Genomic DNA, 25,546 nt, shown 5'->3' on the forward strand with positions numbered 1-25,546 from the left:
TGGTGTTGTGGTGCGAGGATAACCTTTCATTTTCTACACTTAAGTTTCTGCCCTTTACAAAGTGTTATTATATTGAATGCAGCTCTTAGTGTTTACCAAGTCACATTGCCAATTTCACAGTTCAAAGAACTCGTTAATTATTAACACAGAATAAACTCCCAATTAATTTCCTTATACTATTTTTAGTATGTATTTTTTTAAAATGAAGTTCCTAGTATTATTGGCTAGACATGCACGTCATAATTTACATTATATATATATATTACACTATTCACTATAAAAAGGAACAATGAATGCTTACAAATAATTGTGCAAAATCAAAAGTTAGTTGAATGTGTGCCGTGTGCGTGTGTGTTTTTCACATCCATTGAATTCATTTTTGCCAAAACCAATATAATTAAAACGTAACTATTGCAATCAATCATCAAATAAACTAAAGAACAACATCATTTTACCTGAATAAATGTATGTTTTAATATCTATATAATATTTAAATATACAAAATTTAAATAACTATAGTTGCTCTTATATTTTTAAAAATCTTGTTGAAAACAAGACTAGCCAAATCTGGCTTATGAGTGAACAAATATATAATATAGGCCTAATTAAAAAAGACACAGATAAAAACATCAGACAAAATAACAGTCTTACAACACCAAATACGGTATACGTATATTAAAATAAAACTGCCTAAAATACTGATATAAAATTGAACACCTTGGTATATACAGTATGTATTTCTAGTTTAAACGCATATAAAACAGTTTTACAAGCAAACATGACAAGGAACAAATGTCATATACATTTTGATAGATAACATCTGTTTTACAGTGACACATAGTATTAGCTAGGACACGCAATGACATACAATATAGTATCAGCTGGGACACATAATAAAAAAAATACTAATAATAACATTTATTTCCACAAATAATAGAGGAAAATACAGAGTAACATAATAATATACAACCAATAATGAACATAATTAATAGAATAATAATAATTAATAATATAAGTGGAAAAGGGATGCCAGCAAGTAAGCTTTAAATTGGGCGCCACTCTCAAAATACTTCAACATTTATATTATATTATTAAATACATTATTAATTAAGACAATAATTGATAATTAAATTATATCAGAAAATATATAGGTCAACTTAGTTTTAATAAAAATAGTGGTAATAAATGATACATACAATAAGAAAGACAGTTTGAATTATAAAATGTCTCACTAAAACTAATTGAGTTGCTTTTAATCAATTGAACATTATTATTTAATTAACAACAACACAAGTTCACCCACCTTTCCCCTATGTTTAATGAATTATGTTTAATGTTTCTAAGGTTACTGCTAAAGGTCAAAGTTCAAGCTTGATTGAAGTTCAATAAGGTAGCAAGCTTCTGTGTTTGAATAGTACGAGGGGATTCCCCTAATTTAGCTGGTAATAGAGATCGATATGCAGCTTATTGCGACAGATGCCATTGTATGAAACTCCATCATGTCAATATTAAAATGTAGAGTGTTCAATGTAGAGTGTATGGGCTTGGAGGTATACCTCCATGGTATGTGCAAGCCCCTAGGCAGGATTTTTACAGGTTGTTCATTTCAACAAAAGGGGCAAATCTCGTCACAAGCTAGGCTAGGTTAGGCCTACATATACACCGTACTTCACTGCTTGTCTCTAGTTGAAAAGGGCACAACAGGCAAAAGGGAGGTTCATTTGAACCCTCAAACCTCCCTGGCTTGTAGAGCACAATATGGAGATGTCTTAAGCTCTGTCTACACTATCAAACTTTATGTGACAAAAAAATGTGATGTGCCCATATATGGACATGATGATGTCATATCACTACCATATTTGGGCACATTATACTTTTTTTGTCAAACTAGTTTGAATGGTAGTGTAGACAGAGTTTTAGGTCTGAAGCCAAGAACCCAAAGAATGAAGTCAATCCTCATTTAACAGCACATATAAAAATATTTAACTTTATAACTCTTTCTATATTTATCTACAGATTATTAATTATGTACAGTACAGTAAGTAAAAATAATCCTTTAAAGTGAATACTGTGAGGTTTACAATATATATTGTTCACTATCTATAATGTCCTTACTTCCTCTATGTCATAATTATTTCCTTTTATACTCAACCTGAGTGAGTATGTGCCTGAAGATAAAACGGTAATATCTGCATACATAATGTAGCTTGTACTTGGCATTGTATAAAGTAGAATGTGATACACTAACTTATATCTACAAACCAGATGAACATTTTCAATCATGCTAAAGTGTTGCAGTTTTGCATTGCGTAACAAAACTATAAACTTGTATCAAAACTGATATTCTTTAAACCAAATTTCTCCTTAAAATCAAATTCATTCTCCACAAGAGGAGCTCGTGAATGCTCTCGAACAACTGGTGGATGACTATTTCTGGGGCTGGTGAGATCTTCTTCCGAGCTCGCCATGTCTTCGTAGTTGCCTTCTTTTATACCACGAGGAACGTTCAGAATCGGTGTGCCAGGAGGTTCTCCAAAATTATTTCCTACATAATGATTAAAAGATTTAAAAAAATTAGGTTTCATTGAAAAAAATGGAAAGAAATGGAATAGTCTCCCAGATGATATCACAGCAACAAAAACAAATCTATTGGTACAATCTATCTCTTTCGCATATGAAATGACTCAATTTCCACCTTGTGGTAGGTTTCATTACAAAAAACCAGTGAAATGGAATAGTGTCTCAGATGATATCACAGCAACAAAAACAGATCTATTGGTAATGGTACTATCATAGCATACGAAATTTCAGTGGGCCTATTTACTGATCTATTGATTTCAGTGGGCCTATTTACTGATCTATTGATTTCAGTGGGCCTATTTACTGATCTATTGATTTCAGTGGGCCTATTTACTGATCTATTGATTTCAGTGGGCCTATTTACTGATCTATTGATTTCAGTGGGCCTATTTACTGCTCTATTGATTTCAGTGGGCCTATTTACTGATCTATTGATTTCAGTGGGCCTATTTACTGATCTATTGATTTCAGTGGGCCTATTTACTGATCTATTGATTTCAGTGGGCCTATTTACTGATCTATTGATTTCAGTGGGCCTATTTACTGATCTATTGATTTCAGTGGGCCTATTTACTGATCTATTGATTTCAGTGGGCCTATTTACTGATCTATTGATTTCAGTGGGCCTATTTACTGCTCTATTGGTATTAAATATACTGTATTTACATGCTTATTGATAATACTGTACTGTACCTTTTAAATACAATATGTATTTGTTTTTAATTGGATAATAAACTATTTGTTATTCAAATGAAATGAATGTATGAATGATTAATACAATCAAGTAACAGATGTGGTAAGTTTGATAAATAAACTGTAAATACATAAAATGACTTTATTTAATATTTTAATATTAGTAATTAGTGTGAAAAATATATTTCCAGTATGTTATGCAATTATTTTTTATTCAGAACACTTTTATTCATTATTATATTATTATTGTTTTTTTGATTCATTATTTTGTTCCCTTCCAATGAAGAAATAACAGCAAACTCTCCAAATTACCAAACTCGGCGCAATCTAATAGTCTGTCTGTGGAAATCCATTTTTTAAATTGAATTTTAAGAATTTGGGACATTTTCTAGTCTGGGGAGAGTTTCTGATTTTTCTAGAGCCCTGCAGTTTGAGAAAATTTAACTGAAACTTATAAAAACAAGGAGGAAATAAACTAAATAATATAACAACTTTTGAGAAACTACAATGAACATCATGTGTTTAAATCTAAGCTATCTGATTGCTTAAAGCACTGTCTACACTATTAAACTAGTTTGACAAAAAAAGTGTGATGTGCCCAAATATTGTAGTGATATTCCCAAATATGGTAGTGATATGCTTAAATATGGCCATGATATATATTAGACCATAGCAATGAAAGCCTTTTATGGAGGCAGCAATTTGAACTTTAATGTAGGCGTTTGTGACAGCTACAATATCTCCATGGTTACAAGATGCCAGGTATGTGAGCCTGTGTGGTTTGTGGGCTCAGGGATGGATTGCTATAAAACAGTAACTGATGGTCTTAACTTCCCAAGCCGGCTTTATCAGATAGACACCCTAAAGCCATCCCTGTTAGACCATTGCTATAGAACAGTCTTAGCCTTAGTCAAGTTGACACTGACAAACAGAGATGTTTAAAGTTATGTCTACACTATCAAACTTTGTGTTACAAAAAAATGGATGTGCCCATATATGGAAATAATGATGTCATATCACTCCCATATTTGGGCACATCACACTATTTTTGTCAAACTAGTTTGATAGTGTAGATAGGGCTTTAGACTCTTTGAATACTAGTATGCTTTAATTTGAAAAACCACTTAAAGGTTATGACGGTATGACAATGGTCTATAATAAAGACTATGTATTATGTCACAAATAGCTATAGCGATATGACGGTTTATAGCAATCCCCCAGAGCTGCTATCGCTATGACAATGACAATGGCTGGGGTAATAAAACCATGAATTCAGTAATCTGGATTCTAAGTATAGTTGTAGTTTCCAGATTACCTTAATATTTATAATATTTATTATTGAGTCAAGATATCAAATGAAATATTTCCCATACATACTCACTCTACTGAGTTTGTGGGTCAGGGGCGGATCCAAGGAGAGTGCTTGGCTTGAATGCTCCTCCCTTCGGCAGATTATTGATATTATTATGTTAGGTATGGTAGTGATATTCCCAAAAATGGTAGTGATATGACATCATCATGTCCATATATGGGCACATCACATTTTTTGTTAGATAAAGTTTGATAGTATAGACAGAGCTTAGAATTCAAACTTTGGTGAATAACAATTTTACAAATCCATTCATTAAACAATTAAAGCAAGACAACTTTCAAATTATAAGGTGCCAGGCAAAATTAGTACAGAATTTAAATCAATCCATTAAAAATCAAAACAATATGACATTTTCCATCAAACAAGAAATAATTTTCAATTCCATAATTGTCAATGCATTACATACTCATGCTTAAATTTGCTGCAAATCATTATTAACATAAACAGGATTTTGAAACAGGGTGAACAAGGGGTTGAATCACCCTTGAATCACCCCAGGATGACCCCATCAGAGAACAAGGGGTTGAATCACTCCTGAACCACCCAATATGACCCCATTAGAGAACAAAAACTTAAAATAAAAAAACAAATAAAATATCCAATGCACAAGAATACCAAGCAAAAGGATGAACTGTAAATCGTGCATGAACTGTGGTAGACCCAAAAGTGAAGTACATAATGTTGAAAAGAAATACATTAAAACGTTTCATGTTCTCCTCTACTCATCTACTTCATATTGGATTCACCGCCAACTGTTGAATGTGCAAGTCTAGTCACATTTAACATACCACTTACATTTATGAGGGAGGAAGGGTCTTTTCAACCCCCTCATAGGAGGAGTCCTCACAGTCATCTGGAACATTGAGCATTTGTGTGCTTGTATTTTCTTTGGGAACAGAAACAATTATATTATTGAATACAAAATATCCACAGATAAATGTATAACAAATGCTTAGGCTTTTCACCATAGAAATAAAATCAACATTATGAGTGGATCATCATTTTACAAAGTATCAGCCTCTTTTGTAAACACATCAATGTAATGTTAACATAATGAACAAATTTGTAGAAGATAATGAAGTATAAATTACAAAAAACCTACAGAAATAAAGCATGTGATGTATTTTATACAAACACAGTTTTGAATATTAAACCTAAATAAACATATTATAGTGTATTCTAAATATTTAAATTACATATTATATGGGAACAAATAGGAGATGAAGATATTGAAAGCAAATTACGAACAACTAAACTCACTCTAGACAAGAGTTACATTCAAATATAGTTTTTAATGTCAAAGAGAAAATGTTTTTATTGTTCAAATGAGGTATTATTTTGTGAAAATGGATGTATTGTATGGAAATGCAGGTGTAGATAACTGTACAGTACTTAAAATGGAAATGAAAGAGATGAATATGTCATAAACACAATACTGTACTTTGTTAAAATGGAGATGAATGGGATGAATGACATCAAACTGCCATATAGATGATTAGAATTATGAAAGTATTGAAAACTGCTATGTATTCAATTGCTAATATGGTACTTCACGTTCTTTGGTAACAAATATCCTAAAATGTGATTAAGATGAAGGTACAGTATGGACAAACAACAGTGCAATGTAATGATTGTAATCGGTGGGGAGAAAATAATATGAACAAACAACACAAGAAAACTGAACAACAGTCAGGGCAGATACGGGAGTGCATTAGGGGAATGATTCTCCCTTTGACAGCTAAAATGAAATTATGAACTACATTTTTATATAGGCTAATGGCTCTCAATAGAGTTAAAACATTCCTGGCCCATCCCCTGATTAAAGTAAGATCTATGGATAAAATGTGATTAACTTGCCGCATGGATATGATTTGTCATTCCACAGTATAGGCCTACTGGCAAAGTGAATAGGAAATAACAAACAGAAACATTATCATTCACCAGAAAATATTATTATATTTTATTTGTATTTCAAATCATTTGAATCTTATAATTTTTATAGTAACATCAAGGTATTGCAAGGAAAAGTTAATTTTATAATTATATGCCTTAAATATATACATTAAAAAATGTCTAGTATTCCAAAAATGTTGTCGTTGAAAAAAAAATTGAACTATTATATACAATTCTGGTTTCCAGGGAGTTTTGGTCTACTACTATTAGATAATATCAATCCATTATATGCATGTGTGTTTATTAGTTTACTATCTATTGCCCATTTACTTCCTATATAATATCATTATTCTTTTTATATTTAATGTCTGTATAGTAGGTGTGTGCGGTGCGGTGTCAAGAGTTTTATCATCTGAATCTGAAGCTTGTAGTTAGTAGTATACAAAGCACCAACTGCACTATACTGTATTTTTATATATCACACCCAGTCAGGTTTAAAAACCATCAACTTCATTGCGGGATTTATCCACTACAAGAGGTGTTTCTGAATTATCTCTGCCAATATGTTTTCTGGGATTGTCAGGATCTTCTACTTTCATATCAACATTCGACGTGTCATGAATTTCTCCCTCTCTACCTAATTTAAAGATTCAAAATTAAGTTCAGTCACCATAGACAACAAAAGGTAAACAGAAATAAGTAGTAGAGTAATGAAAACATCATTACATGCAAGAGTTGACTGATAGTTTCAAACTTGTGAAGTACGGTATGTGACTATGAAATGGAGATTTACAATGACATCAGCTATTGCCTTTAATATTGCCTTTGAAGAGTTTCTGATTTTTAAGGACAACTTTGAAAATCTGCAATAACTCTGTTTGATAACATTTAACATTGAATCAAGACTAGAAGAAATCAGAATAGAATAATTTCCATAAATAAACCAAATTTAAATATTCACCATGCTGAGTGCCAGTAAAGCACCAAAACCTATAAAGAACATACAGAATGGATCCAGAAAACGAGGGGTTCACAAAACTCTTGAACAAATCAACAAGATAAAACATATTTTAATACAAAATAAACTGAATGTAAGATGAAACATCAGAAAACACAAAATGAAAGACAAATTAAAGAAAGATTAAAAAGATTAATTAACCCTGTTCAATATTTTAAAGCCAGCTAGAATCAGGGGCGGATTCAAGGTGGGAGTTGGTCCCAGCCGGCCCAGACCTCCTCTAAATTTCACAAATTGTTAATGCAAAAAATAGGACACCAAATTAAGTTCAGCACTTCATTTCACTGCTTTTAGGCACTGGCCCCCAACCCCTATTTTAAAAATCCTGGATCCGCACTGAGAATGATGTTAGCTAGAATGTTAATAGTCCTTACATTCATTATGAAAATAGTATCCACCACCAATTAAATGATTTATTCATTCACATTTAACATACCTCTTACGTTACAGTATGGGAGGCTAATCAACATAGGAAGAGTTCTCAAAGCACTCAGCTACAACATTGATCATTTGTGTGAAAAAAATAATAAAAATACTTATTTTATTTATAAATCATGAATGAAAATATCAACAACATTTATCTAACTTCAATTTCAATCCATTTTTAAGCTTGTATGTAACAGCCTGTACACCATAAACACAATAACAGGGTGTAGCGTGGGAATGCAGTAGTCTCGTACAAAGTACGATATTTTTGTAAACATCAATGTAACATTGATGTAATGAACAAATTTACTTAAGATAAGAGTAAGTTTACATAAATAAATGGTTTAGCTTTTAACTATGATATCATTTCATACAGTATTACATATCATTCTGTGCTGACGTTTTCAATAATGAAAATCTTGTTTCCTACAGTATACTAATAGGCATGTATCAAATGCAAGTTATATATTATTTTCTGCCAAAATTAACATTCTCAAGGTACTATACAAATAATTAAAACAAGGGGCGGAAACCCGGTATTTTTTCTGAAAAGTTATGATTCTTCCATTTTTTTTTTGGCTTCACAAGCGATCTAATCACAAAGAAGAAAAACGAAAATATCAATCCATGTGCAATGCATGGACTTATAGCGGGCCACTTAAATTATTAGAATCAACTTATTTTTAATCGTTTAAAGACGAAAAAAGTTATCGCAATAGGACCATATAGTATTTATTTTTATATTAAATGTAGTTTGTGACCTTAAATTAGATCTAAAAACGTAGGGAATGGGGCTTTAAGATGGAAAGTTCAAAATCACATACCCCGTGTTGAAATATTAATGTTATACAAAATGGATGGAGTGTGAAAGTGAAAGGAGTGATAGCATCTTAAAACGTGAAAAACAATTATAAAAACTATTAAAATATAATGAGTACAATACAGTATATATAGCCATCATTAAAAGAACTATTGGCACAGTAAATGTAATTTATTATCTTTTATCAATATCTTCATCTATCGGCCCATCTATGTGCCTAGTTCGCTGTACCAATAGGTAATTGGAGCACATCAATGAAAACAATACATTATTGTTAACTGTGCCGATATGAAACAATTGACCCGACATGGTCAACCATGCTGATAGAAAACACTACTTTACATGCACGGTGTGCCGCATCAATAGTAAACTTTCATTACATGTACGATTAAACTGTGCAGATAGCATTATCCATAAAACCTACACTAAAAGTATGATAAGAGAAAGGCCATACCTGATGATATTGTTTTCACTTTTTCCAAAGAACCGTTTTTATGTTGTGGCTCAAGTTCCAAACTACCTTTACACACTGACGTCTTTTTCACCTTGCCATCACAAACAATCTGAGAACTTTCAACTTCCTTGGATTTTTCTGTTGGATCTTGGTTTTGCTTGGCTTGGCTTTGCCTAACAAAAACATTATTTTTAATATATTTTTATATATTCAAACTTTATAAATAGATTAAAAGCTTGTTGTTTATATACAAATATATCATAGGTATAAAGACTTGAAAACAGAACTAATATAATAGATATAATAATAAGGTTTTTTACTTATTTTTCCACTTTGCAAGCAAGTCTAATTCAATGATTTCATAAACTAATCCATAAACTACTTTATTCACAATCAAATTAAACCAATTAAAAAATAGTGTACAAATAAATCATAAAATATGATTTACCTTTTTTTATATATTAATATACACACAACTACTGTAATAATAATAGCCAATATGACAAAGAAAACTATTAAAAATATCTGCCAGCCTTCCAAGCCACCATCTGAAAGAAAAAAAAAATTCCTACATTCATACACACAAAAACAAAGAAAGAAGCAGCTGAACGCAACACAACTCTGTGTCGACATGAGCACTCTGAGCAATTGAACGCAACTCAATTCTGTGTCGACATAAGCACTCTGAGCAACTGAACGCAACTCAATTCTGTGTCGACATAAGCACTCTGAGCAACTGAATGCAACTCAATTCTTTGTCAACATAGCACTCTGAGCAACTGAATGCAACTCAATTCTTTGTCAACATAGCACTCTGAGCAACTGAATGCAACTCAATTCTTTGTCAACATAGCACTCTGAGCAACTGAAATAAACTCAATTCAACTCTGTGTCAACATAATAACTGCTCCTTAAAATATGTTCATTTCATTTATTTCTTAAAGAAAAAACAGTGACAAAGTTAAATATACAAACAAAAGCGATATATGCATTGAGGTGTTAGTGTCAGCAATTTCTTTCTGGCTTTTTTTAATACTTTTTGTTTTGATTTAGCATTCCCTTATTTTATTTTGTATCTCCACTAAGATCCAGCCACTGATAGTTTGATACCCATAGCATTATTATTTTTTCACTAATTTGCCACAATGTCCCCAAGATATAATGCCTCTGGGCTGGCCCACAATGTCCCCAAAATATGACACCTCTGGGTTGGCCCACAATGTCCCCAAGATGCCTCTGAGTTGGCCCACAATGTCCCCAAGATGCCTCTGGGCTGGCCCACAATGTACTCAAAATGCCTCTAGGTTGGCCCACAATGTCCCCAAGATGCCTCTAGGTTGGCCCACAATGTCCCCAAGATGCCTCTGGGTTGGCGCACAATGTCCCCAAGATGCCTCTAGGTTGGCCCACAATGTCCCCAAGATGCCTCTGGGTTGGCCTACAATGTCCCCAAGATGCCTCTAGGTTGGCCCACAATGTCCCCAAGATGCCTCTGGGTTGGCCTACAATGTTCCCAAGATGCCTCTGAGTTGGCCTACAATGTTCCCAAGATGCCTCTGAGTTGGCCTACAATGTTCCCAAGATGCCTCTAGGTTGGCCTACAATGTTCCCAAGATGCCTCTAGGTTGGCCCACAATGTTCCCAAACAAGTTTATATTCTGGGTAGTTAAACCAGGTTTGACTTTATCAAATAATAAGATTTTGTACTTAGATTAACAGATAGGACAGTTAACTTGTTAATGTGTTATATTAGTTAAAAGAAAACACTAAAAAGTTACTTGTTGTTGTGATAATAATTGTGATAAATGCAGATTTGTGCTAAAATTTGATGATAATATCAATATTAATCCTGTTATATAAAAATTATTATAATATTTAAATATTATTCTGACAAGATTAGTAAACTCAGTAATAAAAAGGGTACCAACTATTCTACTGTACTATGATATTTCATTTACTAATTACATCAAATGTTTATCTACAATACCTGTAGGTTGAGGATCATTGAATGGCATAAATGCATGTTTATCTACAATAAAATAAGTAATATTTAATGTTGGACCAACCTACGACCTAGGAACCAGTTACGTTGGCCGAGTTTTGGCAAACTCTAGGTCCAGGTGGCAACACAATAGGTCCCAAATACAAGTACGAGAACCCATTTAAAACAGCGAATACACAGCATATAAAAACACATTTTACAAATAAAAGAAAACTGAAAATCTGTTGAAATATGTGTGTGATAGATTTGATTCCTAGAGTGGATTTGTATCTTTGTGGTTAAGTTGCCGGGCACCACCAGGGTTCTGGGTACAAATCCTGTCTATGGTTTCTAATAATTTGAGAGAATTAATAACGGGATGTGAAAATAGTGATTGACATAATAAAAAATAAGAGAATCTAAATACTTTTTTTAATCATATGAAATTGTTATCATTTGTAAAGCAAAAAAAAAAACAACAAAGTCTTGAAGTGCTGTGAAAATAAGATCAAGGAAAAGGGAAAAAGTGGAAGTTCATTCCAGCACGCAAAGTATAGGGTACACCCTCGTGGCTTACCAGGGGTTTAAACTAATAAACTTGGGGGTAGCACCAATTGCGTCTTGGGACTCCAGCACCTCCTATTCTGTATCATTTATAAAGCACAAACATAGTAATAGCACAATGTGGCAGGATTACTTTACACTTGGGATGCTTTTCATAAGATTTAAATACATAATATAAAATACACGACAAAATTGTAATAAAATTTGATATAAAATAGCATATTTTTGTTAACCTAGTCACAATAGTACAAGTTTATAATCAGAATATATTTTTATACATAATGTGAAGAAAACACAATTATACAGTAGTGAGGTTACACTACCCATAATATATACAGTAATATCATAAAATATACCATGGCTAAAAAACCCACTGACAGTGAAATAAGCAGTGTGCTTGTTAATTGGATTTTGCCATTTGCCATCAGCGTGCAATGCCAACAATATGAATGAAAATGAATAAATAAACCTATATATTATATTGGACAATTCAGTAACAAAGCAACAAGGTAATAGTAGCTTTGCAACTAGATTCTAAAAGTGGGGTAGATACAGAAGCAGCACATGAATTGTAAGTAAATAGCAGATGCAATAATGATAAAATTGAAATATTAAATAATATTATTAAAAAAAATATTAATCAATTAAAAGCAGATATTACGATTTTTTTTTTTTTTTTCGGTTTGGTACAATACTAAGCAGACAGCTAACATACCCGTTGCTGCTAAGTTTGAGTTATTGAAACTCCATGTTGTCTCTGTCCAGTATAGACATGAATAAATAAATAAAACATGAAAGGTATTTCATTTCACATGTTTAACATTGAAACATTCATTACTGCCCCTTCACATGTTCAATTTTACAGATATACAAACTTTAAAATGAATGTACATGCGTACTGTATGTGCGATCAGATAGAGAATTGTGTTATTATAATTAATTTAAACAATTTGCAATATTTAAATTATTTTATTCGGATATTTACTTTTTTACAGTACAGTATCTCAATTTAAAATAATCTTCCGATGTAATCACACATTCTGTATCTGAAGAATTCTTTTGTTTGGATTCAATAGATATTTTATTTTCTGCTAATATGGGCATGTTAAATTGTCTTGAAAATTCATGGAAAATTTAATCCAATTTCAAACATGTGATTGAATAATGTTATAAAATGACTTGATTATTATTTAGTGATACCATGGAGGTAACTGGAATGGATGGTGATACTGTACCCATCAAACATGTGATTGAATAACATTTAAAGAAATGACATGATTGATTTGATAAGATAAGTACTGAAATGTTGGCATTTATGTAATACTAGAGTACATCTATATAGACTAGAATGTGTCATGTTACCTCCAGAGTTAGATGTAGTACCTTCAGGAGTACTACTGTATTCAAAAGTAAACTCTGTAGTAGGAATATCAGACGAATTAGTCAAACCTGAAATATACATAAGAGCATGCTTCGTTTCAATGTACATAATATTTTATTCCATTTTAACGATTACAAAAAGTTTTTGGTTTTTTTGTGAGACTTTTTCACATTTTCATAACGTAGTCGTATTGGGAAAGACGGCAGTACAGTAGCCCTATTAAAGAGTATAAACTTTTTTGGTATTAAATATAATAGTGTTAATATTGGACAAGCAAGATACTGTATAATATTTGATTGTATTAAAAGAGAACAAATATTAGATTAATAAATATCATAGTTGTATATTGTGTAAAGTATTAAATTTATTTTATATGATTACATACAGATGCATACACAAAATTGCTTTTTTCCATGCTAAATAAGGTGAGTTAAAGCATGAAGCAATTTTAACGTTGGGTTACCTTGTGTGATGGTTTTTGGATGGGTGTGTTCATCTGTTATAGAAAACTGTGTAGAAATTACATCTGGTGTCGGACGTGTCAAACCTGAAACCATATTTTCATTAATAATGCTATACAAACCATGCAATTAGTATTTTGATATAATTATTCAGAATTCAAACGTAATTAAATTTTTAGAATCGGCCTACGGCGAATGATGTTGATATTTCTCCTTAAAAACATGCATTTTTACCTTCTGTTGTAAAAGTAGAAGAAGTAGGCACAGTTGTAGTGTAACCTGAAAATGTATGATGAATAGAAAAACAAATAATCCTACAATTTCAATTCAATATAGGCCTATTATCATTGTCGTTAGAAATCAGACCACGACTTATACTCTATACACTGCAGTATGATTTTTTATAAGCATTTTATAAAAAATAAACAGAAAATTACAATAATTATAAAACATATCGAGCATTTATAAGCGTTTTTTTTTTTTTTTTCAGGAGATTTGAATTGAAAATGGGATGCAGTGTAATGGATGGCAGGATGAAGTTGGTGCCAGATCTGTTGGTGCCTGAGCAAAGTATGATTATAATTATTGGAGCTAGCTGTTCATATTTCTATATAAATATAATGTTTTTATATTTTATTATAATTATAAATACTGTAGTACTAATAGTTTGAAGTAAAAAAAGTTTGGGAAAATACTCTTATTCTCACACAAAAAAGACCCAACAACAACTATAATTGAAGATCAAAATGGTAAACAATAAAGTAACTTTATTGGTTTTTGTCCTCCTATACTTTTGGTCTTCTATCTTCTTCTTTTGATGAACTTATTTACATAATAAAAATAATCAGTACTGTATACAGGGTATAATAAAAACATAAGGAAAATAAATGCTTACTTGAAATTAAATGAAAAACTTAAACTAAACTTTGATCTAAAAAAGGGAATTAAAGAAAATATATCTTATGAGGTAGTGTTTCCCTTGAAGGATAAAATAATAAAAACTTTAGAACTGCAACATATTCAACAAGTTGTCAGCAACTGTGTAATGGCGAGTATAGCTGCAGCTCTTATAGTGTATTATCTTTTCTTAAAAGTTTATACTGTACTGTAATGTTATATTGTTGTTTCAATGTTGACATAATAGTGTATATCCTTGTTTGTTAACACTTGAAGCAGGACAAATATGGTAAACTAATGAATAACAGCTAAAAATGGTTACTCACACTGCCCAAACAAATCATAATCAGACTCGTTCCGTAAAAAAAAAAAATTAATTCAATTAGTTTTTTTACAAAAAATTAGTTCAGCTGTGATGGTCAACACATCATTTCTATTTTCTGTTGAGCACAACATTTTTTCTTTGAAACATATTTAAAAATAAGGATCATAACTAAACATTGCTCTATAAACAAAAATGTCAAAATATCTGAATTTGATGATTAAGAGCAGAATCAATTTAGGTTTTTAAAATCATACAGTATTAAAATCAGTTGGTTCATGTTTCTGTTGGCAAGGAAATACCATTCTTTCAAAACACAGTTTAAACCTTATTCTCTACTAGTAAGTTCTGAAGAAACAGGACCATTAAACCACATACTGTACGTTCGGCTTCAGAGAAGTTGTTTATGGTTAACCATTTTATCATATATAAACCAAATCAACATCTTGAACAGGAAAAGGTTAATTGTATTTATTGATCAGTCTGGTTAATAATTAACAAATTTCAATACAAATGAAAAGGTAGCTAATGTTGACAAAATGGTATTAAAAAACAAGGGTAAACGATTATGGCTATTTGGATACACCTTTATTTCAGGCTGTGGTTTGTAGTCTGATCATAAATTTTGTTTGATTTCCCGGTTGATTTCCCTTTAGAATTTAAAGTGGAAATAAATTATATTTGTCACTGAGGGGGACATAAAAGGGGAAACTTTATACTTTGTAAATGTATTTGAAATATAAGGTTTATTCAAAAAGACTTCCTGGTTCCTCAAATTAAACCCTGTGTGAACAAACTACCGTATTTTATAAGGAAATTATTAAAACACTTTTGCTTCCTACTACAGTAACTTAGACATTCCAAATTACAGTGGCTCTATTATCAGCTTATTCTAGACAGTATTCATGTTGATCAGATAACATGGGCTAGGCATCGTTGAAGATTCATGTCGACATTCATGTGATATTAAAGTTTAGTGTAGTAGAAGCATTACATTATAAGCATGGTGGGATTGAATATTATTATTGAATATTAAATATTAATAACATTAACAACATACAACAAACCTCATTAATTTAATTGGCAACAAATCTTATTTTTCAATCATTAAATAATTGATTATCAAAAATTATTTTTAGAAATATTTCTCATTTAGTAATATAATACCCTATTCAATCATAATAATAAATAAGAAATTCCTTTCTGAATCACCTTTATAACCAAACTATGTCCCCATTGTTCAAACAAAAGCTATAAATCAGGAAATTCAGGTCAAAATTCTACATTTGTTTAAAGGATTAAATCAACTATTTTTTGCAAATTACTCACAATGAATTTGCTTTTATTTTGTTAAATCGTCAAGTAATTTAGATGTTTTCAAAAGTAACTTTAAGGCATTACTGTAGTTTAAGTTCTATTATGTTACTGTTTTTATATTTGAGTTTAAAAAGTACTATTGTACCCAGGGCCACAAGGGAGACCAGTCTTTTTGACTGATTGGGCCACCCTGGTTAAATATTGTGAATAAATAAATAAATAAATTTATTCGTATATTGTAAGCATTAAAATAATTACAACTTGAGAACTGGAAATTGGAATAAGAATAAGAAGTAATTAAACAATAAATTGTTAATTAAAAGATTTTAAGCACAGAATACTGTATTTTGAAGATCTACATAATGTACAGTAGTGTTACTGTACTATCCATTATCTGGATAGTCTATGAAGCATTCATTATAACAACTAAACGCTTTATTTGACTAGCTGCAGTTTGCATTTATTTTTGAAAACATTATTTGCAGCATAATTTAAGCATTCTGCCAATTTATAGGGATGATGTATACCTCTCTTCAGAGAGAGAGGCTAATGTTGGTTCATCCAGGTAAGCCAGGCACGAAATAGACTAAGGATTTATTTTTTAGATAGATAGGCATATTGTTTTATTGCAACTTATTAGATAAGAGAATTCATAATTTAGTAGCAATTACTAACAGGAGTAGCTGGTCGTTGACATTGCTTGAATTTGCCATTAAAATGAGTCATGTTATTCATACTGAGTTCAATTCAATGTAACATGCCAAATATTGTCACCAGAAACAGGAGGTTTTAGTTAACAACCGACAATAACTTTGACACGATAGTAAAGACTGTTTAATACATAAAATTGTATAGAAATTGAAAATTGCAAACAAGTTCTGCAAGGAACAGATCTGTGAACATACAAAATGTCTTCAAACAGAATATTATTATTTGGCATACATACTATAGTATTTATAAATAGTAATGATTTACTCTACAATACAATAGTACTTCAAATACTTTTCTAAATTTATGTTTTTTTTTGAATAAGATATTTCCTCCAAGGTATACTGTAAACATTGTACTCACTTGGTTTTTCAGGAAGGGAAAAATTGAAAGTTGGTGGGGGAACGCGGCACTCACAGACTCTTTCATGGAGGAATCCATCGAAACATCTGCCTTGTTGTGACATGTGCCTAGAATATTTTTATTTGTAGAACCTGTGATACAAAATATTTTATTTGTCTTTAATAAATATTGAGGAGAAACATTCCTGTGACACGGACAATCTGTATTACAAACAAGCAGCTAATACTACTGTACTTAAATCAGTAGCGTTTAAATCAATTATCATAAAAATAAATTTAGAACATTTTTGCAGGTAGGTATTTCTAATAGCAAGTCATATTCTTGATATACTGAAAAACATGCTTTAAAAAAACAAATTTGTTTTAACTTACCATATGAAAATAATATTCCTAAATTAAGGTTTGATTATACAAAAGTGAGTGTTCTTCTACATCGAGCAAACTGTTAAAGCTGAAAGAAATGTAAAAAGGCTTTTGTAGTTAATATTATTAGAAGAATTGCGATTCTTTTACTGTATCCTTTACACACATTTGATTCAAATATACTCCAGCATGTGAGATGTAGGTTAAACTGAAGACCTTTTTGGATTACCAGTAAATGATTTAAGCTCTGTCTACACTATCAAACTAGTTTGACAAAAAAAGTGTGATGTGCCCAAATATGGTAGTGATATTCCTAAATATGGTAGTGATATGACAGCATTTTTCTTTATCACATACAGTTTTTATTAGTGTAGAAAGAGCTTAACAACAATGCTAGGATTAAATTAGTTTAGAACGAGTTTTTAAAAAGTTTTATTGAAATCATCAGAGAATTCCGAACAAAACTTGTTGATTGAGCATTAGGCCAGGTATGATATTGACACATTGCTCAAGTTTAATTTAGGTTAAGGCCTAGACTAGAAGATATTTTATTTAAATTAAATTTAGTCCATCTCACCTTTTAATCTGATTATTCTGCGTATCTAATATAGGCCTACAGTATATTATTACTAACTATAAAGTATAAGTAGCTCTACTGACTGTAGTAAAATCAGGAAGGAGGTACAACAAAACATGACACATACATACTGTACTGTATCTACCAAAACCACAAAATATATATATATCACCAAGTAAACCTACCTTATTATTGGTTGAATTTGTCTCCTTCCTACATATTCTCAACAAAACAATAAACAATCCGAGAGAGCAACAGTCAGTGTATCAACCAAATACGTTTCTCTAATCTCTAAATAAACAATGAAGTTGTTGTGTTCCACCACAAATAGAGGGCGCACAGTCTGTAATTCCAATTGTCAGATGAAGGAATTTATACAGTACAGTATTATATAACTATAAATACTATAACATGCATAATAACATAATTTATATAATACCATATTTAGAATTATACCGTACTTTATCAACATTATTTACTGTTCAAATAACTATTCAATTGTTTTCATTGTATATACAAATTATTTTTTTATTTTATATATTGTCTGTAGTTTTCTATGGTTTTAAACATTGTTCATCACTGCATTAAAATTAACAAAGATTTTCTGAATTTTATATGAATTACATCAATAAAAGGTGAATTGAATTAAACCATGATTTTTATTATTTATTACAAATAGATATCTAATTAACTAACAATAATACAACATAAACATAAAATTTAAATTAATAAAATAACTCTCTGAATTACTATGCAATTTTAATTAAACTAATTTCATATTGTGTATTGAAAAGTATTTGCAAATATTTTACAGAAAATATTTTACAGCATATTTAAACTATAAAAAAAAAGTACTTTAAATTACAGGTAGTACATCCTTTAAACTGTTGGGGTAAATGATCCAGAGTTTAGTTCGTAGAGAAGAGTCAAGGGAGGACTCAACTGCTCACAATGCAGCCCACTTAACAAATCTGCTTCGATGGTTTCAGTTATAATGTTTATGTTGGCAGCATATAAGTTGCTTTTCTCTGTGACTATACATATTACTTTGCTAGCATTTTAAGAATCTTGAGCAATTGGTAGGTGACGCTTGCTGGTCTACTAGTATGTATTCGCATGCTAGCATCTTCTTAATGTCTAAGACTCTTGGGTGCTCAATTGTGGGTAGACTCTGTAGGCAGCATATCTCCCTGCATATATCACATAACCCCAGGCTAGCATTACTATGGCAGCAAGTACCTGAAACATTGAACAAATTAAAAAAAAATAAATTAAATAAAAAAATTTCCATTCTTTAAGACTAGGATAGCGGCATCCGAATATGTAGTACTAGGCCTAGCCTTACCTGGCCTGCAATGTGTGCCTAAACATACACCGCCTCATTATAGGAGGCCGGCTAGGGGGTTAGGGCCCTCTGCTGGTGTATGCAAGGTTAGGCTAGGCCTCTAAGCGCGGCCTAGGCCTAGGCCTAGTAGGCTAGATAGCCTAACGTAAAGAAGTGTGTAATAAAAATACTGTATTAGGAAGTCTACACAATTGAAATGCAATTTACCAAAGAAATGAGCCGATCAACTGTTTGTTTGCTAGTTATTCTCATGGTAATAATTTGATTGTCAGGAATAAGAAAAACTCATCTTTACAAACGTAAACATGAACAATGGTTAGGCTAGGCCTAGCAGTATTCTCTTTTTTGCGATCTTCGATTCGACGTTGAGGGCGGATGTTTCATATTTATTCTGGAACAAAACGGAAAGTACGACTAGCCTGCAACAAGAAGTGATTTTGATTTGTAGACACCCACAAAATAAGGTAATTTTGTGGCAATAATACTTCTTTTTAAAAAATAAATTGAATTATTATTATACTGATAATTATATAGTTTGTGTGAAGTACATAGATTTAAAGATTGTGATATATTTTTAATTTTATAGTCGAGAAACATTGGTCTAAATTTTTGGATGCACTGTGTTCTGAGCCAGCGTCAAACACAGCAGCAACTGATCTGATTATCGACGAGAGCGGATGAGGTTGGATTTGACCCATCATGAGAAGTTGGGGGATTGGCTAGCCTAGAAAACGTTCGCCTAGGCCTATATAAATATTCGTATTAATCCTTTCACAGTATAGTCACACTGTCAAGTAAGTATCTTTTGCAGAAAATATTTAGCCTATTTTTTTATTTAAATGATAATAATTCATAATTGTTATTTTATAACTTATTAAATTACAAATTTTACAAGCGAAGTGACATATATGTGTTTGTTAATTAATACAATATTAATAATATGATTTAAAGTATCTTTATGAAAAACAGGTCCTAAGTAAAATTTTAGAAGATAAGAAACAAGAACAGGCCGGCTACAGGCTGCTAGAGCTGATACGTCAAGAAACCATCGGTCATTTGTACCAAATTCCACGCAAATTTTAAACTCAAAGATTGTTTAGATCATAATAATAGCACACATGCAATATATATATATTTGAAAAAGTATTTAGTTTTTAAATGGGAATATAATTTTTAACCTAAATATAACATAGACTATAGTAATTTTATGTGGGATTGATGTATGATTAATGTTTTTAATTGTAATTTTTGTCTATCTATGATGTACTTGTGAATGTTTTGTTTATTTTACCATATTTTCTGTCGAGGAAAACAATTTTTCCATGTACACATTTTTATATATAGAACAAAAAAGATTTGATTTGATAAATGATTTCAGTGTGAACGCTACTCATTGTGAATCATTCTAACAATTGTGTCCAGTGCAAGGTGAAAATCTAAAATAACAAAAGGTTTTGTGTGTGAAACTGATGTATAGTATTGTTATGTTATATGTAACATAACAATAGAATTGCATAATACTAATTATTTTCAAATTGTGTTGGACTTTTGTTAGACTTTCCACAGGTCTTCAGTTATGTTATTTTTATGTTATTGTTAAATATTAATATTTTTCTGCTCAAGTATTATATGTCGTATGGAACGCTATGTATTGCATTGTATTGTTTCCTTTCTTTCAGACGATAATAAAATGGCATCAGAAGAAGTTGTGATACCACCTGAACAGACCACAACACCACCTGTATTGACGAAGGACAAGACAGAAGAAAATGTGCCACGCCCAGAACGAAGTTCGTCACCCGATGAAAACTGTTCAATTTGTTTAAACCAATTTGAAAATCAGTCATTTACTGATCAATGTTTTCACAAATTCTGTTTTGTGTGCATTTTAGAGTGGTCAAAGGTCAAGGCGGTTTGCCCATTATGCAAGACCGCTTTCAAATCAATTATTCACAATATTGTCTCTAACGAGATTTACGATCAGTATCATCTTCAGCCAAACACCCCAGCTACAGAGGAACATGAACAAGAGGTACGGAGATTTAGATATAGGACCACAGTGACTGATGACCACAGATATGCATGGGAGCGTCAACGAAACCATACATTTCTGCAGTTACCGCATGAAAATAGTAGATTTTACATGACTCATCATGAAGATCGGAGACGATTGCGTATTCAAACCCTGAGACATTCCCTCGAGCAGAGTATTCGAAATAATATGCGTTTGCAAAATCAGCGCAATGCTGCATATAACTTTCGTCGATATATCTACGGAGTTGGATCGTATGTGAAACAAGCACGATTTAATCGGTTTTCAGGATATCGTGATATTTCACTTGGTTACTTCCAACGTAATCCTGCAGCTGCTTACCGTTTCGTGCCGTGGTTGCAGAGAGACTTGGGTGTGATATTCAATGGAGATCAGAACCATGTACTTTTTGTGACAGAGTTGATCTTATCACTTATTCAACGTATAGATATCCAAACATATGAGTTCAGAAACAGTCTTGAAGGATTTTTGCTCAGTAAAACTGATCATTTTGTTCATGAGTTCATCAATTTTGCACGTTCCCCGTATGATGTCACAACTTACGACCAGATGGCGCAATATAATTCGTCAAGACCTAGTGAACCCCCACCGGTGGATATTAACGAACCGTTGCTTGTCATCTCCAGTGATTCTGACACAGATGTCATTCTAGATTTGAGTTCCCATTCAAGAGAAGATGTTCTTCCCACTGCCTTCCCTCTGTTAGAATCTGACATTAATGTCGTTCCTGGAACATCGGGATCCAGTAGCAATACACAGAATCAGATGGTGAAACAGGAGAAAAATGACACTACAGAAATAAATTTAACCAATGATTTATCTGATGTGGAGATCATTGGCTACTTACCACCTTATCGTGAACGAACTCCAGTGGTGGTCACACTATCCTCTGACACAGAAGAGGATGAACAACCCACGTGTAGGAAATGTGGCCAACCTAAACATACTTCAAAGTGTAAGAAAATTAAAAGAAAACCAAAAAATCCACATTGCATGTATTCAGCTTATCAATCTAGTTCTGCTGAAGATTTTAGTAGATCAAGTCAGTCAAGGAGTAGAAGTCGGTCAAAACCAAAGTCTGATAGAGTGAGCTCGTCAAGAGATAAAAGCGTCACAAAAAAATTATTATCAACCTCGGCATCTTCATCATCTTCTGGCAATTATTCGTCGGATACCGAAGATTATTCTAAAGATAAATATAACAAATCAAAATCTCGATCTCCATTTGAAAAATATGATAGTTCTGCTGTGAAACATTGCAAATCTTCCAACAGTAGATCTTACAAAAAACAACGTAGATCACGAAGTAGGTCTGTAGGATTCGGATCACGTAGTAGGTCCCGTAGTAGATCACGCAGTATCTCTCACATTCGACAAATGTCGCCATTCTACAAGACATCTAGAGGCCGCTTCAGATCACGTAGCAGGTCAGGAAGTAGATCTCGAAGGACTCGCAGGTCTCGGACTAGAAGCAGGAGTCGTGATAAAGAAGATACCAGTAGATCCCACACCAAAAGTCACGAAAGAGAAACTAGTCACAGGCCTACAAAATTTGTAAAAAAATTGTATTGGTCAGATGAATCTGACCAAAGTGCTGTGAATTATAGACAGGGTGATAATAATAAACATAGTAGTAACAAAGAAAGTATAAAACGACACAGGTCATCGGAAAGAAGAAGCTCGTCAAGAAGCAGAAGTTATAGGTCATCATCGTCTTCCAAGAGTAAAGCACTGTTTAAAAGAAAATACTTTCGAAAGGAAATGTCAAAGGAAAGGTCAGTTGGAAAAATAGATTCTTCAAAAAGGCATAAACAGAGATCGAAAGAAAAACAAGAGGCAAGAAGAAAAAGAAGAGAGAAGAGGCAATTGGAAAAGAAGAAAAAAGCAGCTGGTGTTTCTAAAGATTTAATTGTTATTGATCTGACAGAATCTGCAGATGAAAAAGCAAGGAGTAGAGAAGGTCAAGAAATGATAGATGACAGTTTATTATTTGAGGAAGAAGTCGGGACAGTGAACCAAGTTGAAAATAGTCTATCTTTCGGCCAAACCTCGGACGTTGGACCAATGAGAGCAATGCTACTAGAAGATGTCACTCAGACGATTCCTCCATTGAATGTTGTAGATCCTTCGCTTGATGCTGTTGATGAAATATTTGGAAGGTCAGGCAGCCAATCTTTAGAACCAATTCAAAAAACTGCTTTTGATTTGATGATAGAAGCAGAGAGAATGCGCCTTCAGGAGATGTTTGAGCAAAATCCTGATTTAAGACGAGATGCCATGAAAGCTTACAATAAATAAAAATCCTCCCAAACTTGGTTTACTGTTATTTCCATATCGATTTGGACACATGTTTAAATTATTATTTTTTTAAAATTTACTTTGCTATTAATATTTCGATGGTTACTTTATATGTTCAATGTTAATTTGTATGCTAAAAGACAAATGAATTTTTGAGAGAGTTGAGTAAACCACAATATTTAAATTTGATATATAATATTTGTATGTTTACTGAAATTCTCTCCCTCGGTATTACCTGTACTAATACCAGGGCTTGCTACAGTAATACACACACCAACATTTTTATTTTCACAAACCATTATGTGTGAGAGGCAGGGCTGGGGAAAGAAAGTGATATTAATGTACATTTGTACATTGTTTCTGTTTAAATGGAATTCACAAATTCAATGTCGTGGACACAGAAATACCATGTGAACTCTATATTATTTTGTGTTGTAGTAAGCATAGGCATGCTATTTTTTAATTCTATTTCTTCCCACCCCAATCCTTAATAAATGATTACAAAACAAACAATTTGGCTCCTGCTATACTCTCAGCTCTGTCTACACTTTCAAACTAGTTTGACAAAAAAGTGTGATGTGCCTAAATATGTTAGTGATGTGACATCATCATGTCCATATATGGGCACAGCACATTTTTTTTCACTAAAGTTTGATAGTGTAGACAGAGCTTAAGCAGCATTTGAATTGTGATCTCAGGGATTTTGTTTTCTATTCATTTTATTATTTTTTAACATTGCTTAATACTAAGTAACATTTTAACCAAAAGTATGTATTGCTATTATTTTCCCCCATAAAGTGTATTCAATATATTTGACTACATAATAATACAATAAATGAAATAATATAGCAAAATAGTACTTATTTTAAGTTAATTTTACAGTATTTTTATTTCTATAAATATTTCTTTTAATTGTTAATACAGTATAATGATATAATTGTACAGTCTTAATAAAGTTGACCTTGCTTTTAAATATTTAAACAATTGCTGCATTGGGTTCAACTTATTTGAAGTACAGTTATAATTCAATAATAGTTTTTGTTTTTATTTCGAATCTATATAAATACAATAAGCAAAATATATTTAGAAATACACAATTAATCCTTAACACAGATTGGGTCCTAGAGCTACTGTGTTATATGAGGGAAGACTGAACATCTGAGACAACATCTCGGATAACGTACTGTGTAAAATGTAAAATTCTTTGTGTGAGGAATTTTTGGACTTTTTTCTTTTCCAGTTATAATTTTATTCCATGTTCCTATCACGTTTGGTGGTTAATACACACTACACGTTAGTTTATATTATTTATTAAAAATGTTTATGTTTGATTATGAATGTACATAATTGAATTAGAATAATAACTGTAGCTTGTTTTTGATAATATCAAAGCGGATGAAAGTAGTAAACATATTAAAGTCATCTATGCATATATATTATTTTCAGTGTTTTATTAAAAAAGGATGTAATTCTCTCAATGGATTTTCGCCAAAATATCTCGAAAAAAATTCTTTTATACTGGACAAGAGTTGCTACTATAGAGTACTGGACATGCATTAACAATACTTAATACATGAGGTTACGATTAACCACCAAACACAACTTAATTGACCCATCAGTTAGCCTACACAGTAATGCTGTCGTTGATGAAATTGTTGAGG

General features: G+C 31.8%; 2 protein-coding genes and 1 long non-coding RNA gene across 9 annotated transcripts; 1 reads left to right on the forward strand and 2 right to left on the reverse strand.

Annotated features, from left to right (window-relative positions):
• Positions 1 to 480: 480 nt before the first annotated feature.
• LOC144844265 (uncharacterized) lies at positions 481 to 18,339 on the reverse strand. Of its 5 annotated transcripts, none has more exons than XM_078701097.1 (11): positions 18,190 to 18,329; positions 17,622 to 17,700; positions 17,251 to 17,381; positions 13,878 to 13,922; positions 13,646 to 13,729; positions 13,164 to 13,250; positions 12,517 to 12,558; positions 9,705 to 9,804; positions 9,257 to 9,429; positions 2,288 to 2,545; positions 481 to 2,245 (listed from the first exon to the last, which is right to left on the reverse strand). In XM_078701097.1, the coding sequence occupies exons 3-10, from the start codon at positions 17,351 to 17,353 to the stop codon at positions 2,319 to 2,321; spliced, it is 861 nt and encodes a 286-aa protein (XP_078557223.1). In that variant the 5' UTR covers positions 17,354 to 17,381; positions 17,622 to 17,700; positions 18,190 to 18,329; the 3' UTR covers positions 481 to 2,245; positions 2,288 to 2,318. The 5 variants fall into 5 exon arrangements, with proteins under 5 accessions (XP_078557223.1, XP_078557225.1, XP_078557226.1 ...); XM_078701099.1 differs by lacking the exon at positions 481 to 2,245 and adding an exon at positions 5,441 to 5,531 and having other exon boundaries at positions 2,422 to 2,545; positions 18,190 to 18,339; XM_078701100.1 differs by lacking the exon at positions 481 to 2,245 and adding an exon at positions 7,993 to 8,050 and having other exon boundaries at positions 2,424 to 2,545; positions 18,190 to 18,339.
• A 490-nt stretch (positions 18,340 to 18,829) lies between these two features.
• Positions 18,830 to 20,147, reverse strand: LOC144844286 (uncharacterized). Its single transcript, XR_013612410.1, has 2 exons — positions 19,742 to 20,147; positions 18,830 to 19,428 (listed from the first exon to the last, which is right to left on the reverse strand). It is a non-coding gene; the product is annotated as an uncharacterized LOC144844286 (long non-coding RNA).
• On the forward strand, positions 19,935 to 25,319 carry LOC144844232 (uncharacterized). 3 transcript variants are annotated; one of them, XM_078701025.1, is made up of 4 exons: positions 19,935 to 19,998; positions 20,121 to 20,328; positions 21,214 to 23,898; positions 23,935 to 25,319. In XM_078701025.1, exon 3 carries the CDS (start codon positions 21,225 to 21,227, stop codon positions 23,883 to 23,885), a length of 2,661 nt encoding a protein of 886 aa, XP_078557151.1. In that variant the 5' UTR covers positions 19,935 to 19,998; positions 20,121 to 20,328; positions 21,214 to 21,224; the 3' UTR covers positions 23,886 to 23,898; positions 23,935 to 25,319. The 3 variants fall into 3 exon arrangements, with proteins under 3 accessions (XP_078557151.1, XP_078557150.1, XP_078557153.1); XM_078701027.1 differs by having other exon boundaries at positions 19,957 to 19,998; positions 20,121 to 20,156; positions 20,207 to 20,328; positions 21,214 to 25,319; XM_078701024.1 differs by having other exon boundaries at positions 21,214 to 25,319.
• Positions 25,320 to 25,546: the final 227 nt, after the last annotated feature.

The sequence above is a fragment of the Antedon bifida genome, chromosome 6 (assembly GCF_963402885.1).
Source record: "Antedon bifida chromosome 6, ecAntBifi1.1, whole genome shotgun sequence".
Classification (NCBI taxonomy): Eukaryota; Metazoa; Echinodermata; class Crinoidea; order Comatulida; family Antedonidae; genus Antedon; species Antedon bifida.

Coding starts and splice junctions, on each gene's coding strand:
- LOC144844232 (XM_078701024.1), top strand. CDS start 21,225: ATGGCATCAGAAGAAGTTGTGATACCACCTGAACAGACCACAACACCA.
- LOC144844265 (XM_078701097.1), bottom strand. CDS start 17,353: ATGTCACAACAAGGCAGATGTTTCGATGGATTCCTCCATGAAAGAGTC. Junction 13,923..17,250: donor TTCCCTTCCTGAAAAACCAA/GTGAGTACAATG, acceptor ATACATTTTCAG/GTTACACTACAACTGTGCCT. Junction 9,430..9,704: donor ATATTAATATATAAAAAAAG/GTAAATCATATT, acceptor TGTTTTTGTTAG/GCAAAGCCAAGCCAAGCAAA.